A 16,490-nucleotide genomic window follows, 5' to 3' on the forward strand; every position below is an offset into this window, starting at 1 on the left:
GTCCTGAATGTTCCTTCTTCGAGTTTTACCTCTGGTTGACTCCCCTCATCACCGACGTGGGACTCCACAGGGGCAGCTGAGCGGTGAGGATGACGGAGAGCAGGAAGAGGTTGGGTTTCTGCACGTCGGCGAAGCCTGACGTGTCCGACTGGCTGAGCGTATACAGCTGGTCACAGGCCACGCGGCGGATCTGAAAGGCAGGTAGTTCAATCATTAGCAATATTTGGGTAACCCGGGTACAGGCTCAAATTGACCCATACGTTCCGTCGGTCTTTCTGGACTCCGACTGGTTCAAGCCATTCCTCCTTTAACATGTTCGGCTCGTCCAGCTTATTGTGTATCATTCTACAGTTCTGATCTTGCTTTATTATTCCGTTTTCTCCAGAAATGGCTTTTTTTCTCATTATTTCTATTGTTATTATCTTATTTTTAATTGTGGTCTACAGTCCCAGGAGGCAATGCACAAGTGTTGTAATAACACCAACTGATTTTATGTTTCTTAACGAAGAGCATTTTCAATAAATTTGTGTTTTAATGATCTTTTTTCATGTAAGCCCGGGAAGCGTTGTTTAATACATTTCTTACATAAAGCAACTGAATGTGCTTTTCAGTAGAGAAGACAAAGCACCTAAAAGCATTTACAAACACAACAACTTAATATCCAAGTAAATCATGATGGCGGTTTTGAAAATGTTACATCTTACACGTCACCTCAAAAGAAGAAAAAGAAGTCTTAAATGGCACTTTACCTCTCCACTGGGTGATCCCAGCAACACATCAATGATGAAGTCATTGACAGATGGCAGATTGTAAAAAGAAGCTGTGAAGAGAAAACAAAGCGGTGAGACGCTACGTCAACAAAGAACAGCTTGTGAGTTGTGGCTCAATTCTCACATAGCTGCTGACAGCGCAGCTGCAGGCAGGTGACCAGCAGCGACAGAGCCTCTCGAGCGATGATGGCATCTTTTGTGGAGACGCTCTGCTGCCGGACGCAAATGCCGGCGTGCAGTGCCGTGGGCGTGCTCTCTCCCTCGCTGCTGGAGCTGCAGTTACTCCCTGAAAACACAAATCATTCTTAAACTTTTTCTCCTCAAAACAAGACAGGAATCTTAAAAATGACTTCTTTTTTTTTTCCCCCACCAAAAGTCCTGGGTTGAAATCTCTCACCTGTGCTACTGACTCTGGTGCGCACTCCCTGAGATAGTAGCGAGACATGGGTCTCTCTGATGGGCTGCGGGCTGCCCACCAGATCCAGTCGTCCCGCCGCCGCCGCCCAAGTCAGGCGCATGAAACAGGCCACGGTGGAGGTGAAGTCGCCTACCTCCATGGTCTGGAGCGGAAAAGAGGGAGACGCAAAAAAAACGTTCCAAAGAGGGGAACGTGCATATTGACAATGGCTCAATGACGAACGACATCGTAATAAATAATGTCATTTTAAAAATCGACAACTTGAAAATTTGCGAAATTTCGCATAACTGACAGAAAGTTGGATGGGCGGTTGGCAAGCTTTGATTGCAACAGTTACGGACTAAAATCAAGCACTTTTTCATTTCAAACATTTTTGCCGGAATGGCTACGTTTACCAGTAAGCGTGCACGTTTCAAAATTTCAAAAGCACCTGAATAGCCACGCGGGCAGCGGGTATGATCTCCTCCACTCTGATGGAAGAGCGCTCGGACAGCGACATCTGCCTGTAGGAGGACTTCTCTGGCGTGGCGCAGAGAGAGAGCTGGCGGCCGGCGCGGCCCGCGTTGCGGAACGGGCGGGACGACAGCGCATCTCCGTCCCGGATGATGTCATCATCCAGGACCATGGGCATACTCTGGCCCACCAGAAGGAACCTGTAATAAATCAAAATACACAGTTGAACAGGCGAGACCCAATTTTCATTTATCCAGGACGCATTTGACAGCCCGCCGAACCTGGCCAACTGAAGACAGATGGAGTAGACGCCTTGTCGGGTCTCATAGTCCACCTCCGATGGGATGGAGTCTCGTTGCATAACATTCACCACCAGACTGTTGAGTGAAAGACAGCGATCTTAACAAAAATTCATCACCGCATCAAAGATTTTTTTCAGGGATTATCTTGCCTGTCGTATACATTGCTGCCATGATACAGAAACGGTCATTTTGGCAATTCGTGCCCAAATTTGGATTTGTAATCCAAATTGTAATCTGAGGGCCGCCACATATTGAGTATTTTCATTTGCCGTAAGTGTCAAACCTGAGGCCTCCTGCTTTGAGGAAGTTGTCACAGAAGGACTTGCTGCTAGTTTTGGCCATCTCATCATCTGACGTGGGCATGAGTTTTGAGCTCAACACCTGAGGCACGAATGGAAAAGCTGTGAGAATCTTATTTGCTGAAATATTGACATAAAATGAGGTCATATTGCACAACAAGCTGCTGCTAGTTGGACAATATGTACTGTTGCCTACCTCCAGGTTGTAGAGCACTCTAAAGGTGGACATTCCCGGGGCGGAGGACCTGAACAAGGACTCGAGGATGGACGCGGCGCTGGGCTGGTGTTGATTTTTAGAAGCCATAGATGGTGAGCGAGACCCAGTCCCCGGGCCAAGGGTGAACAACGTCTTCTGCGAGAATAAAAAGGAGGAGTCAAGATGTAATATGGCACCGTGCTGCCTCTCACGCGCGAGTCTTGGGATTGCAAACACATTTTTCTTCTTGTGATGTCTCGGTATAAAATAGTTAAGGTCTTAAAAAATGTGGATGCACACACACTGGCTGTACCTGATGGCTCCATACGCTGGATTCTTTGGGGACAAAGTTGTCGAGAGCATCTTGCACCTCGGGATCTGTTGGGATCAGGAGGAGCAGCTTTCTTACGCGCAGAGTGATTCTGGGAGAAGAAAGGGAAGATATTAGGAATCATTACAAACCCACCGCAAGAACATCACCCTAAAAAGTAATTGCCATTCAGATGATCCGATTTTATTTTAAAAGTTAGCTCCTCCGCGGCATGCAACGCAGTTTTTCGGAAAAGAACCTCCTCTCGCCCTTTCCTCTCCCCCTCTCGGAAAAAAACAAAAACAAAAACAAAAATACACATTACCGCATCGTGTTTTACCTGGTTTCGTCCAAGTTAGCCAACTGGTAAAGCATCTCAAACACATTGCACACCAGCGCCATAACAACACCGGGTAGGGACTTCTCCTGAGAGGAGACAATCACATACACATCAGAAGCCAACCAAAAACAAGGTTAAAGCCCCCCTCCCGGCCATGCGGACGCCACCTGCTCCAGGGCGTAGGCGGAGTTGAAGACGGCCGAGCTGGAACCGCTGGAGGCCGAGGCGGACGACTCGGAGCTTCCCGAAGGCGTGCCCGTGCCCGAGCTCTTCACGGTCAAGCTCTGCTCGTCGCTAAAGCCGAGCTGGGACAGCAGTTTCTGATCCCGGTTCATCGTCAGCTAACGCGTGGCGAAGGGAAAGCGGGGGGGATCAAATGAGAGACAGAAAAACAGGGATGTTGTTTACGGTAGCGTTTCCCCCGCCACTCGCTAGACACTTTAAGCCAACACGTGACTGGAAGAGGAATACGATACTCTGATGAGGGAGTGACAGATAAAACAAAAACAAGGAAGACGGAGCTCCTAATATGGACGCCAACAAACACGTACCACGCTATCATTGGCGAAGATCTGGACATTATCCGCCGGACAGCTCAAGTGCTCGGATATCTTCCACCGGATGCTTCCTATCGTCTCATTACTGTGGGTCTGCGGGGACAGGGAAAGGAAAGGCAGATAAAGATCTCCTCCAGAGATGCTAATCAATAAACACACCGGAGGGCAAAGGGGGAAGCGGTTACAGTACCTCTAAAGTGAACGTGTCTTTGGTTGACTCAAAGGTGACGTGAAGAGTGACCGGGTGTCCATTGAACGAAGCCCCGTGAGGTAGTATAGTGCGAGGGACTGAGTACATATCCTGGAAGGGGCAACAAAGCGGTTTACAAAAAAGGGTGGCAATTTCAAAAGGGGATTTTCTTCCCCGTGCTGTTTTGGCATGCTATTCCTTCCAATTTCTTCTCGCCGAGCGGTTCTCAAATGGGGCTGCGGCTATAAAATACATTTTATGTTCAGTCGCTTATTTCACTATTGTAAAAGCCCAGATTCTCCCCCATGCGAGAACGGTTCAACTCAATTTGTCACGTGCCGCTTCTCGTTACCTGTCAAGTCACTGATTTTTGTAAGCAGATTTCTACTATGATCCCAAAATAGGGCACTTTAAAGAGGAATATTGTTCTGCCGACAAATATCTATTGATGATTTTTTCTTTTCGAGAACAGGTCTGAAACTTATGTTGGTTATTTTTTGTGGTTAAATACGTATTAATAATGAAGTTAATGACTTATTTTTGTGAACAGCTCTCTACTGTAATCCCAATAGAGGACGATTTCCGTATTTTTTTGGGCAAATATTTCTATTTGAGAACTGGTCTGACACTTTATGTTGATTATTTTTTGTGGACAAATATTTCTAAATTATTTTTTTGTGGACCAGTACAAATGAAATTTGAAAGGTTCTAAGGGCACTGATGGCATATTAAAAAAAAAAACAAAATGCTGCAAAAAAGTCCGAAAACCTATTTCACAAGGGGTACATCACTGAAAAAAGGCTGAGATGGTACCACTGTTGTAAGCATTCCAACCGCAACAAAAAATTCACATCAGATGTGCTTTTGTTTTTCCTGTTATTCTCAGGCCCGTTACATTTAGTAGGCGGGGCCTACCTCTATCGTGATGACGTAGCGTTCAGCCAACAGCAGCAATCTTTCGATTATGACCAACTTAGTGGATCTGGAGAAGAATATAGGGGATCGTAAAAGAGCCAATCGTCTTGATGCTAATTGCGCATTTCCTAAATTGTACCTGGAGGGCGATTGTACAGATGTGGCCACGGTGGGCATCGCCGTGGCGGTCAGCATCTTGGTTGCTCTCGTAACAGCATGGGTCAAAGTGGGACCGCCCAAGGCTGAACTGGCCGCCTGTGATCGATGCAAAAAAAAAAAAGGAAAAAGTTTGAGGTATGGTTCAAAACGAAAGGAAAAAAACGGCAAGCACAACACTCACCTCTAGTCTCTTATAACAATCGGCGATGAATTTCTTGTGCAAAGACACCGAGTCCTGCGAAGGACACATCAAGGCTTTCTTTTATCATCCGCTGCGGTCAGGCAAAAAGAAGTTCTCGACACTGACCTTCTTCATCTTGGGGTTGAGGTTGGTGTAGCTGTACGTGATAATGAGCTGAATGGCTTCATTGGCGATCTCTTCATCAGGGGTTTCCATGGCGATACGCCAGATAAAGTCCATCCCTGTCAGGTCCAGGCGTTCCACGCACTGCAACCACATGGTTCGACGGCAATGAGGCCCTGCTTATTTATGGAATATCACATCCAGGATTAAAAATGCCAGCGAAGACGGACCAGCTGAGTTCCTTGGCGTTTCAGTCGATGATCGCACAGATTGACGTTCTCAAAGAAGGTCTTAAACAGATTGAAGCCTTGAGGGACACATAACAATGTTAGGAGGTGCATCAAATACTCAATTACGAGGTCAATAAAAGCACGCCTGACCGTTCATGGTGATCTCATATGGCTCCAGTTTCAGTATCTTCTCCTTGAAGAGCTGCTGCTGCACGTCGCTTTCCAAATCGTGCTGGCCTTTAGTGAACCACTCGAAACACATCTACATTACAAAACGCAAATGGAATGGAAAAGGTTAGCTATAAAATCCAATCAGATGTCCATTGAGTACACGGAACAAGGTAAATGTGTTTTTAAAGTGTTTAAAGTGTTTTTATTTTATTACAATAACACGCTCTGTGGAAACCCATCAGCCTAAACAGTTTTATGATAAATATTTTGTTTGTGGACATATGAATCAAGCAACAAAAGCCCTACATTTTATTGTAAAGACCTATCCGGTCTCAACTGTTTTCTGAGTTTGGTCATGTGACAATCGCCGGTTGAGCTGTGATTGGTTGTTGAGAAACTGTGATGTCATTTTCAGTTGACGCAAAGTGGCGAAATGGCTGCTCCCTGAGATGGACGAAACCGGTGGATTTTGCTGCTTAGTTTAAATTCCACAATCAAAATCAAAACTACAGAGTGTGTGCGAATATTGTTTTCCTTCTTGTGTGTAGCCGCTAACTAATGATAAAAATGTATACATAGACAACTCAGCTCAGTCTAATTTAAGTCTGCAACATAAAATTAATTCAATCATTGATTCATCTGTTGATTGGTTTTTAGATTGATCGATTCAAAAAAATTCTATATTAAAAAACAGCACAATGTTAAATTGCAGAAAAATAGTCACAATTTATAATTCAGTTATTGGTTTGGTCCATAAAATGTGAAAAAAAGAGCAAAAATACTCGTTTTTTTTTTTTACCCAAACTAAGAGGGATGTTTTATAACATGGAGAAACACAAAAATCCAAATATTTTTCATTGAAAAGCTGAAATTGAGCCTTTGAACTATTTCAAAATAAAAAAAAAAGCATGCAAATGATGATCAAACAGTTATCGATTTTGTGCTCGATGAGTTGTCAATCAATCATCGAATAGTTTCACTGCGACGCGAGCGCGTTTGACGACAATCCGCACGATCCCTCCAGAAACAAGAGACGACGTTCGCAAACGCGGCATTTGCACAACTGCCTGAATACCTCACGGTCCAGCTCACAAACGTCCGGGCCGGACACTAGGCACTCCCAGATCTCCTTGGCCCTGTTCCAGACTAGGTAGAGGCTGGCCTCTTGGAGAAAGAAGGCCAGGAATCGCAGGTGGCCATCCAGATACTGAAGGAAAGCCCATCCAAAATGAATACAACCATATAGTTACGTTGAACTCAAACAAAAAAACCACCTCTTGGTAGGTGTATCTTCCGTCCACCATCGTGGAGCCGGAAAGGCAAGCGTTTCCTGCTGCGGTCACTGCGAGTCGATGGCAGCAGACCAGGGAACCCGTGATCAGCTTGACGATCTCAAAATTCTTCTTTAGGTCCTGGATGATGCTCTGTGGGAAAGCATTGCATGGCATGAAATATTCTAATTGCAAAATACTCGTACTGATACTATGTATTAACTGTTGACTCCTGTTATTCTCACCAAATAGGCGAGTGAATGTTTTTTAAAGTATCAATTGCACCCGAAAAGTAATTAGGCCATCACATAACTCTTTCAGTGGCAAACGTGATGGGAAAAGACACGCCCTAGAGCGTCAGCCAATTTTGAGCATTTGTACATGTATGAGTAGGATGTATGGCCCATCTTTTAAGGCTGACAGAATATTGTGTGCCATGTCTGTGTAAACATGGGCAGCATCATATGAAAGATTGATTTCCATTCCTTACTTAGGATTACAACGATGTCACGTATGTGTAGTATGTATGGCTTTTTGGTGTCACCTTGTCTTGCTTTTGGTAGGTCTGCTTGATGAAAGAGCGGGTGATCTCGTGCAACTGACGCAAGGCGGGTACCACCCAAACCGCCTGAGGGCTGCTTGACTGAGAAGCCTGCCGTCGGCACGCACAGGAAAAAAACAAAACCACAATGATCAGACAAGGCAAATGTAAATAGTGAGCGAAGGAGCGGCAAATACAAAAACGCAGAGGACTCTGATGGCCTTTCATCATGCTTGGTTTGCCATCTCTGACCTTGCGTTTTTGTAATGAGACCCAAGTGAGGAAGAGAATCAGCGCCGCGGACGCAAAACTGTCAACATTTTGTTGGGAGATCCGCGGCTCTGATAGGCTGCCTTTTTGCGTTTGCGCACCCGTGACCGCAATCAAGAAGTTGAGTGCCTTCATCCAGGCGTGAACACCGCTTTGTGATCATTATTACGGTAGCAAGCGCCAAACCCAAGCGTAACCTTACACCCGGATGAGCTCGCCCGCGTTTTGATAAAGGGGGAAATTATCCACCTGTGAATGAAAGCCCTCGCGCCGATTGGTTGGCAGGCATATAAATCGGAGGGATAGGAGGCGAGAGAGAATTCGGTGGAATTTCAAAATAGGGGGAGGAAAGAGACAAATTGGGCGACTTCTCTTACTTTCACCGACAGAGATTTCCTCTTTCCCCATGAGCCAGATAGAAATGAACTTTGAGTATCGTTGCCTTTTGGGTCCTCTTGAGTCTGGACAGCACACATTTCATTTGAGCTGGCTCACACAATGATGACGTCGTTGCAATCCTCATTGAGGCGTCACAGTATTTTGTGCGGGGACAGGTGTAATGTTTAAAACGGAAAACCATTTGGGGAGAAATTACTTACCAAGACTGAAAGGCAAGTAGAAGTGACCATAAGTTCATATTTTCACTTTTTTGGCCTTAGAAAATGTCATTTGTTTAGTGAATCCGTATAATAGAGATGGCTTGAATGTCAAAATGATCAAGTTGGAATAGCACTACACAATCAAACAAATAATGTCGAACCTTTAGATAAGCGGAGGCGCATATAGTGCATGTTGTAGAAAAAACATTTGGGCCGACTTAGATGCTTCTCACAAATGACTCCATAAAAAACCCAGGTGCAGTTAACAGGGACGTGCCGGATTCAGACGAAAGCCGTGGCAAGCAAGCGAAGAAACGCAGCGCTTGCTTTAAAACCGCCAAACCCGCTGAACCTTGAGCCGCCTCCACTTTATAACCGTCAAAAAATAAGACAGTAAAAGCGCATATTCAAAGAACAAATAAAGGTTAAAGAGTACAGGGCTGCTCCTCCCCCCCACCTTCTTGATGTCCTCGATGCATTTAATGATGTAGTTGCGTTTGACCGTCTCCTTGACGGCGTAGGCGTCGCTCAAGATCCCCAGGTGCTCCTCTAGCGCCTGCTGAACCAGACTGGTGGGCAGCGTGGGCAGGTGGGCCAACTCCCAAAGCACCTCCAGCACCTGAATGCAACGCACGCGCACACAATTAGTATGTCGGGCTGGATTTATCTTGCGGGCTTCAGGTGGCAATTTTTCTGTCATGGCAGTGTAATTTGGGGGGGTGTGTCAAAGACAGCCTGAGTTACCGAAATAAAGTCAACTCAAATCATTTATGGCATCCACAATATACCAATTAGCAGATGTGTGTGTGTGTGTATATCTATATTTTTTTTCCCCTCCTCCCATCAAGAATTAATTGATATTAATGTTTTGAATGCAAAAAAAAACAAACACAATCTTTTCAAGCATTTCAAGCTTTCTAGTTTTTTTTTCTGTCCCCAAACCAGTGTGTGTGCAACAGACGTGAAAATGTGTCAGGTCAAACTGAAAACATGTCCTTTATTTAAATAAAGGAATGGAAATGACAATGTTTTCAAAAATCACATTAGTTGATTAATCAACAGAATAACCCATTTGAATAATTAACTCCGAAACTGGCACAGAAATGAAACAAGAGAATTGAACCAATGTACAAACAGCAAAAACCTTCAAGCAAACTGTAAAATTGATTGAAGGAGGATCTGCTACGGTCATTCGAACATGATGTGAAAGGCCTTAGAAGACTTGATAGCAATTAGCATGCCTTCTACAGTAATCCTAAACCTTCAATCGGACTAGTTTATTCATGAGGAACATTTTCTCGCTCATCTTCTTGCTCTTAACCCCTTGTCCAGGACAGCCCGTTGTTCTGCCGCACGTTGGGACTAACGACTCACCTTGCCGGCGGTGGCTTCCGAGCGCGCCTCCCTGCCGATCCTCCCGATCAGACTGAGCAGCTTCTGCCTTACGCGATCGCTCTCCACCTCCCAGCTCTGAGTGAGTCACATACACGTTCATCAAAGGATGAGGCTTTTGACTTACTGTATGTGTCGCCCACCTTCTGTATGAGCACAAACAGATGGGTGAGCTGATCGAAGCTGAACTTGACGGCGGCGGCGGCGATGATCGTGTGAATGTTTTCGATCACGGTTGACGACTGGCCGGCCTGAAAAGCAGACGCTGACATTTATTTGCCCGTTTTGGAGAAAACATCAGTTGGCGTGACGTTAACCTGTATTCTCCAGATCTTTGAGAGTTCATCCAGGGAGAGTTTGCTTCCCAGCAGCTCAATGATTCCCTTTATTCTCTCACAGTACTGAGCCTGATCGATATTGCCTGTAATGACAAAAAAGGTGAACGCACTAAGGTCAACTTTTACAAGCCACGTTAATTGAAATATATTTGCTGTAATAACCAGCGCATTTCTGTAAATTCCCCAAAGACCTCCTTTATTAGATCGCATCTAACTGAACCTAACGTTGCGGCCGTGCGGTGATTCACTTTACCGCATGCACACATACACCTTACAAAGCCTGCACAGTGCAGGAGAGCTGCTGAATACATATTTTGCACTATCATCCTCATAGGTATATCGTTTCTTCTACTCCATCTACTTCATAATATACTCAGAATGTAAGACTATTCATTTACTAGCGGTTCATTATTAGTGCCGCGATTGCTCTTTTTATTTCATTGCCTACTTTATTATTTGCTCGATTACCGAATGTAGTCTGCTCGGGGATGTGAACGGAATAAGAACTTAATGGTGGTATTAGTATGCATGACAATCAAATTGTTGAATCTGCTTACCCTCTAGCGCTATTGACAGGACAGAGTTCTCCACAAGCCAGTCTAACAGTTTATCCGTATCTATGGCGTTCTTCACAGTCTTGGCCACCGTGCTCTCCTCGATTAACTTTGTCACCTGCAGGACGACAGCCGGGGTCAAGAGGTGGCACAGTGATGCGCAAAAGATCATTTGCGTTGGCTCACCTCTTTGAGGGAGTTCATTTTGGTGGAGAAGTGCGGAGTTTTTAGCATGCGCAGCAACGTGTCCAGCCGCAGGTCATCCACCACAGTCACCATATCCCGCTGGAACTTCATACATAACAGCTTGATGGCCGACAATAGGTCAGGGATACTCACCAGCCGCTACGGTTAAAACACAAACAGTTGATAGGTATACAAATACTTGCTGCAAATATATCGTCTATATAGACTGATAAATTGAGAACTTTTCACATTTAATGCCAATTTAAGTGTGAAATCATTTCGAAAATAATTAAACGCCACTAGAAATAATAATGGCCCTAAAATGGAACCCTGGGGTATCCCAGATTGTAGAATATGCTTCTCAGACTATACGTCATTTATACTGTCATACTGCAATATATTTTCCACATAATTACTCAGCCATCTTCTTGCCATGACATCCATATCTATGAATTTTGTATTTGTTGAAGTAAAATGTCATGATTGGCAGCCTTAGAAAGCTCAAGAAAATGACCACATTAAGGTTGAAGTATACGCAAAACATTACCTTATCTTTGAGATCCTTTTCTTCCAGGTTCTGTACATATGTGATCATCTTATGGATGACTGGATCAAGCATAGGCTGGAACACATACGAAAGGGACAAGCCCCTTAGCAATGTGAAAAAAATAAGACTAGAAGGCCATTAGTAGGAGTCACAAACACATTAAGCATTCATGACAAAGAGAAATCAATCCTTTGATCATTTTGATGGTTATAGTTTACGGCTATTGTAAGGAACAATGCAAATGGAATTTAATGAGAAACTGAGATAGGAACTGGCCTACATGCAAAGCATGCTCATATATTAATGACTCTTAGAGATTTACTGTTTAAATGTAACCACAAATTATTTTTACTATGACTTTTTTCTAGGATATTCCACTTTTATGACATGCATCCGTACACTTACCTGGACCAGGCTGGAGTTGAGGTATTCGGCGCAAACGCCGAGAGGCTGGACCAGCGCTGATACACACTGCGGGTCACAAAAACATGACTGACTGTTGGCCGTATCCTCATTTACTCATTCGATCCCAATCCCAGACATTCAACCTCAGCAATTTAATACCATTCTTTCTCAAGTGATTGTAAAAACAAGGGTCTAAAAACGGCTAGCATTGAATGAATTCAAAGTTAGCCATTCGGTTAGCAACGATATGCCATTGAGTGAAACCAAATTATGAAACCAATTATACTCTGCTATGCAGTGGCGCCTTGAGATACGAGTGACCCCATTCACAAGAGTTTCTGCATAAGAGCCACTATTTGGCAGTGTCTTTTTCATTACAATGTTTCATTACAATGTGTAGAGAGAGAGAGAGAGAGAGAGAGAGAGAGAGAGAGAGAGATGGGTAAACTGATAAAAAGAAAATTTAAGATAAGAGTATTTTGCATTTCAAGTATCTCTAAACACCATTATAGTACAATTCGTGCAGGGCTGCGGACGGAGAGACAAGTGATTTAACGGACTCGGATTTCACTGCAGTGCAAATGCAGGAATGAGCTGGCGGGAGCGTAAATAGATCCTCAAACACATGAGCCCGGCTGCCATTCATCATTTCATGTTTAAACAAAAGGTGTAAATGAACGAACGGTCCGCGTTTGACGCTTCTGCCGCCCCCCCTCGGCTATTCACCGCTGCACTTGACTTCCTGTTTCTCGGCAGACAAATGAACGGGTCGCCCCCTGGGAGCTTGGAAAAGAGGAAGCCATCCTCCTACTCTCTGTTCACCTCTCACTTTCACTGGCTTTTCTGGCTTGGTGTGTTACAGGTCTTTCCTTTTTTTAACAATTCAACAGTTTTCACATGTCTGGACAAAATAGCTGAAATATTCATCCGGATACACTTAGGGTCCAAATTGACAAAGCCCATTTTTAAGTCTAGCTGAAAGGAATTTTGCAAGCGTATATCCCGCCCCGTGCGTCAATGGGCCAATAGCGACTTGGGCTTTTTTTTACCACGACAACCGGGGGCACTGTACACTATGCGGAAACGCCGGCAAACAAACACATCCTGCCATTTTGCCGTCCAAAGAACTGCAACAATCAACAGATTAATTTGCGTGCCAGCTCTTTTTCAGACCCCACCTTTACCTTAATATTTGAAAATAAATTACTGTAAAAAATAAGTATCTGGGATTCAATGTCTGTACTTTATAACATTGGTTTTCAAACGGGGGTACTTGAAGGAACTTTAGGGGGTACTCGAGATTTAAAAAAAAAAAAAACACACGCAAAAACCCTTTAAAAAGAATTTTTGAATGAACTGTTTCCGGAAAATAGAAGCTCATAAAACAATTTTGTGTTCAGTAGGTTATTCAATTTCATTATCGTAAAAAGCCAGATTCTCCCCGATACTAGAATGGTTCGACCCAATTTTTCCCGTGCCACCTCTCGTTACCTGTCAAGTAAATGATTTCTTTTTGTGAACACCTCTCTACTATGACCACAAAAGATCCCATTGAAAAGTTTTCTGTGGACAGACATTTATTGATTTGAAGGCTATTTTTTTCTAATTTGGAGATCGTTGCAGGTCTGCTGCACACACACTTGATGGGTGGACAGGCACTCCGGTACCGCTACAAACCCATTTGTATCCAAACCAGTTCCAGTATCCTTTTTAGCCTATTAATATGCTAATGGTAAGAAGGAGCATTCCCCCCTCAAAAAAAAAAAAAAAAAAAAAAAAATCAATGGCTTTCTAGCAGCACGCTTCCGGGAAGGTTCCCCTAAGGAAGCGCTAGAACAAGGACGCTTCAGAAAAGATGAAACAATCGAGCGTTTCAGCAGTTGCAAGACGGTGGCATAAGTGGAACCTCGAGACCCCCCAGCCAAGTGGCGAGGTTGTCTCCGAGTCAGACCGGCTCTCCGTTCAAAACCAGGGTGGAAAGAATGCCATTACTCTTCTAGGTATGTCAGGCCGTTAGTAAGCAAGGCACGGGCGGGTTTGTCTTACGGCTATTTCAATCTCCTCCGCGTTGAGCTTCGTCTGGATGGCGGTGAATCCTCCCAACTCACCAAACTGCCAGTACACACAAAGATAAGGCTTAGTTTTCCACTAATACTTGCATAAAAGGAAAAAGGCAACGTAACCTGATTTTTTTTTTTTTTAACTCACGAAATCGGATATCTTCATATAGGCCACTTCCAAAAGAGGGTAAAAATCTGATACGTATTGGCTATCGGCCAATGCCGCGCTAGCATATCCGCACACATGGGATACGTGGGCTCCGTGTCACTTTGCCGACATGGCCGGTATGAACATCTGCCCAGACAACATTCGAAAACCGGCCGCTCGATATAGAAACTTCACTGAAAGTAGTGGACGTATATATGATGCAATGACTGTATACCGGTAGTAAAAGTCCATACTAGTAGAAATATGGGGGTTATTTACATATACGTGACGCGAGGCGTCGGCGGCGCACGGTCACAATGCATTTGAGGTCACTTACTTGATTGACTAAATCCACCAGCCAACCGTGAGGTTCCTGAAACGGATGACAGTGCTTTTAGTGGGCTTTTTTCACATTATAGCACACGCCGTCAGCTGCTGTATGTCAGTCATACATTTATGTCTGTGGCTCAGTTATACAACCCTGGAGACAAACAACTCGCTGACCCGCTCCCCAGCCCCATTTCATTAGTTATTGTAAAGTAGCGCGCGTGCATTCGCTGACGTCCAGCAAAAGTCAATGATTGACGGTGACGTATCAAGGCAAATCTTGGAAGGCGTTCTTTCCGCCGCCCTTAGCATGCTGAGTAACCCGGATCAAACTAAATTCAATATTCAACTGCCCCCTAAAGGGTTTTTAAGCGGCTGTTTTCCTAAACGCGTTTGCACGCTTAAGTTTTTACGGGCAGTTATTGCGGTCCGTTTTTCGCTGACCCACTTTCACGTCCGTCGCGTCAAACAATCGATATGCGGTAGTTATTTATATATTACTACATTTTATGTGTACGTAACCTAAAATGTACCTACAACTTGACTATTTTACAAATTTACTATTGATATATGTGATATTATCGAAAACATTTGATGCGTTGAAAAGCAAAATGTGTATTAATTATTTATACGCTTTTATAATGGGTTTATACAAACAAAATGCATTCAAATCACTGATGTTAGGTATTATTAACCTACCAAAGGCCCTAATATAATATCATTATTCATATAGTTTCACGGGAAAACATTCTGGGGGTAAATAATGCACATGTTGCATTTTTGCACCAAAAAATTAACGCAGTGTTAAAAAACAACCCTTTTATCTAAGTGAGAATGGAGGTTATTGAAAAGATCTGATGTGTTGTAAATAAAATAAACAAAAAAATGTATGTTTTTTAGAACTCTTAAAGGGTCCCCGAATAATCCAAAGGTTCACCAAATGCGGAGGTGCCGGGGGGCTTACGGCGTCAAAGGAGCGGAGACGTACTTTCTGATAGCTGTCGCTTGGAGAAACAGCAAACATGTTGGCCTCGTCCCCAAACACTTCGGCCCAGTTCCTCTGGCAGGCCTTCATCCGGTTCTTGAAATGGTACTCGTTGTCCGGATTGAAGGCCTGGACGCAACAGGGGGCCAGGCGCATGCGTCAGGTCCGGCCAGCGGGGATGGCGTCGACCGATACGCACCGTGGCCAAGACGCCCATTAGGTTGACGGGAACCGGATCCTGCTTGACCCGCTCGGCCACCAGTTCCACCAGGAGCATCAGCATGTTGTAGATTCCCTCGTGGATCTCCGTGCCCCATTTATGGACGGCGCTGCTGGTCAGCAACTGGCGACGATGACAGGAATGCCAAAAATGAGGGAAAGCGAGCGGCGAGAGCTTCGAAGTCCGCCGGCGCGCTCGGCTCGGCTCACCTTTTTGAAGGCCTCGGGCATGCAGCGCTCCACGAACCTCTTGCAGTTTTCGTCGGCGTCCGCGAGGCCTGCCGCAGACGTTGAGGTTGATGTTAACGGATAATTCAGGGGAAAAAAAAAAAAACATTCAAACACTATCATGGGCCAATCAGCCTTTTTTTTCCAATGGCAAACTTCCACCATTCACCTCATGAAACGTCAGGGCTTTTATTGAACAGCAATGGTTGTTCAAATCTTTCTAGGGGGAAAAAAGTAATCAAATGTTGAAGAAACTAGCCTTACAAAAAGCAAACGACATCATTATGATCAGAATCCATAGGTGTATATTCCATTTATAACACTACTGCATATAATATCAGGCAAATTTCATTTGGTCATTATCTAACCAGCGTGCACTTGTTCATTTTCATGTTCATTTTACTCCACCTGACTTGATGCAAAAAGGAAGCTGTTGCTTTTGTATTCAAGGCCAGATGACAATTTGAGATTATGAGCAAGGCGCCCTCAACTAGTTTGTGCAGAAGCCACGAGAAGGCGCTACTACTTTTGTTTTGTTTTGTTTTTTCATATTACAAATACATACTTCCACGGCGAAGCTTTAATTCATCCGAGGAAAGATTTTTTCCTTTCTTACCGTGCCGGGCGAGGCAAGTGGAGGCGATGAGGCATTTTCCCAGCGACTCCTCCCTCTTGTACGGAATGGACCAGTGGTCGGTGAACACTCGGCTCTCCAGCTCGTACAGGTTGGTGGTGGGGAACTCCATGCTGCCGCCGGAGCAGTTTCCGTTCTCGTCATTGCTCCTCTGCAACAATTGGGGAAAAAA

At 44.4% G+C, this 16,490-nt stretch overlaps 1 protein-coding gene across 2 annotated transcripts in view; it reads right to left on the bottom strand.

The window, feature by feature from the left end:
• The window catches only part of usp24 (ubiquitin specific peptidase 24), a 32,173-nt gene that overhangs the window by 11,536 nt on the left and 4,147 nt on the right, over positions 1-16,490 (bottom strand). The window contains exons 2-38 of one of the 2 annotated variants that reach the window (XM_088425482.1): positions 16,301-16,469; positions 15,667-15,734; positions 15,437-15,580; positions 15,241-15,366; positions 14,263-14,298; positions 13,764-13,829; positions 11,718-11,783; positions 11,313-11,387; positions 10,766-10,924; positions 10,583-10,697; positions 10,005-10,108; positions 9,831-9,938; positions 9,670-9,765; positions 8,753-8,914; positions 8,074-8,157; positions 7,430-7,537; positions 6,889-7,038; positions 6,690-6,821; positions 5,594-5,705; positions 5,444-5,520; positions 5,217-5,357; positions 5,091-5,144; positions 4,890-5,005; positions 4,751-4,817; positions 3,836-3,946; positions 3,640-3,738; positions 3,256-3,429; positions 3,089-3,174; positions 2,752-2,860; positions 2,439-2,594; positions 2,227-2,324; positions 1,923-2,018; positions 1,619-1,841; positions 1,168-1,330; positions 895-1,056; positions 750-820; positions 30-190 (exon numbers count right to left, since the gene is read on the bottom strand). In XM_088425482.1, the coding sequence (XP_088281608.1) occupies positions 30-190; positions 750-820; positions 895-1,056; positions 1,168-1,330; positions 1,619-1,841; positions 1,923-2,018; positions 2,227-2,324; positions 2,439-2,594; positions 2,752-2,860; positions 3,089-3,174; positions 3,256-3,429; positions 3,640-3,738; positions 3,836-3,946; positions 4,751-4,817; positions 4,890-5,005; positions 5,091-5,144; positions 5,217-5,357; positions 5,444-5,520; positions 5,594-5,705; positions 6,690-6,821; positions 6,889-7,038; positions 7,430-7,537; positions 8,074-8,157; positions 8,753-8,914; positions 9,670-9,765; positions 9,831-9,938; positions 10,005-10,108; positions 10,583-10,697; positions 10,766-10,924; positions 11,313-11,387; positions 11,718-11,783; positions 13,764-13,829; positions 14,263-14,298; positions 15,241-15,366; positions 15,437-15,580; positions 15,667-15,734; positions 16,301-16,469 (4,244 nt within the window). The remainder of the gene's footprint in view (positions 1-29; positions 191-749; positions 821-894; positions 1,057-1,167; positions 1,331-1,618; positions 1,842-1,922; positions 2,019-2,226; positions 2,325-2,438; positions 2,595-2,751; positions 2,861-3,088; positions 3,175-3,255; positions 3,430-3,639; positions 3,739-3,835; positions 3,947-4,750; positions 4,818-4,889; positions 5,006-5,090; positions 5,145-5,216; positions 5,358-5,443; positions 5,521-5,593; positions 5,706-6,689; positions 6,822-6,888; positions 7,039-7,429; positions 7,538-8,073; positions 8,158-8,752; positions 8,915-9,669; positions 9,766-9,830; positions 9,939-10,004; positions 10,109-10,582; positions 10,698-10,765; positions 10,925-11,312; positions 11,388-11,717; positions 11,784-13,763; positions 13,830-14,262; positions 14,299-15,240; positions 15,367-15,436; positions 15,581-15,666; positions 15,735-16,300; positions 16,470-16,490) is intronic. The other variant, XM_088425484.1, reaches the window with a different exon arrangement.

This window comes from Hippichthys cyanospilos, chromosome 10 (assembly GCF_059441005.1).
Source record: "Hippichthys cyanospilos isolate Australia breed blue-spotted pipefish chromosome 10, RoL_Hcya_1.0, whole genome shotgun sequence".
Classification (NCBI taxonomy): Eukaryota; Metazoa; Chordata; class Actinopteri; order Syngnathiformes; family Syngnathidae; genus Hippichthys; species Hippichthys cyanospilos.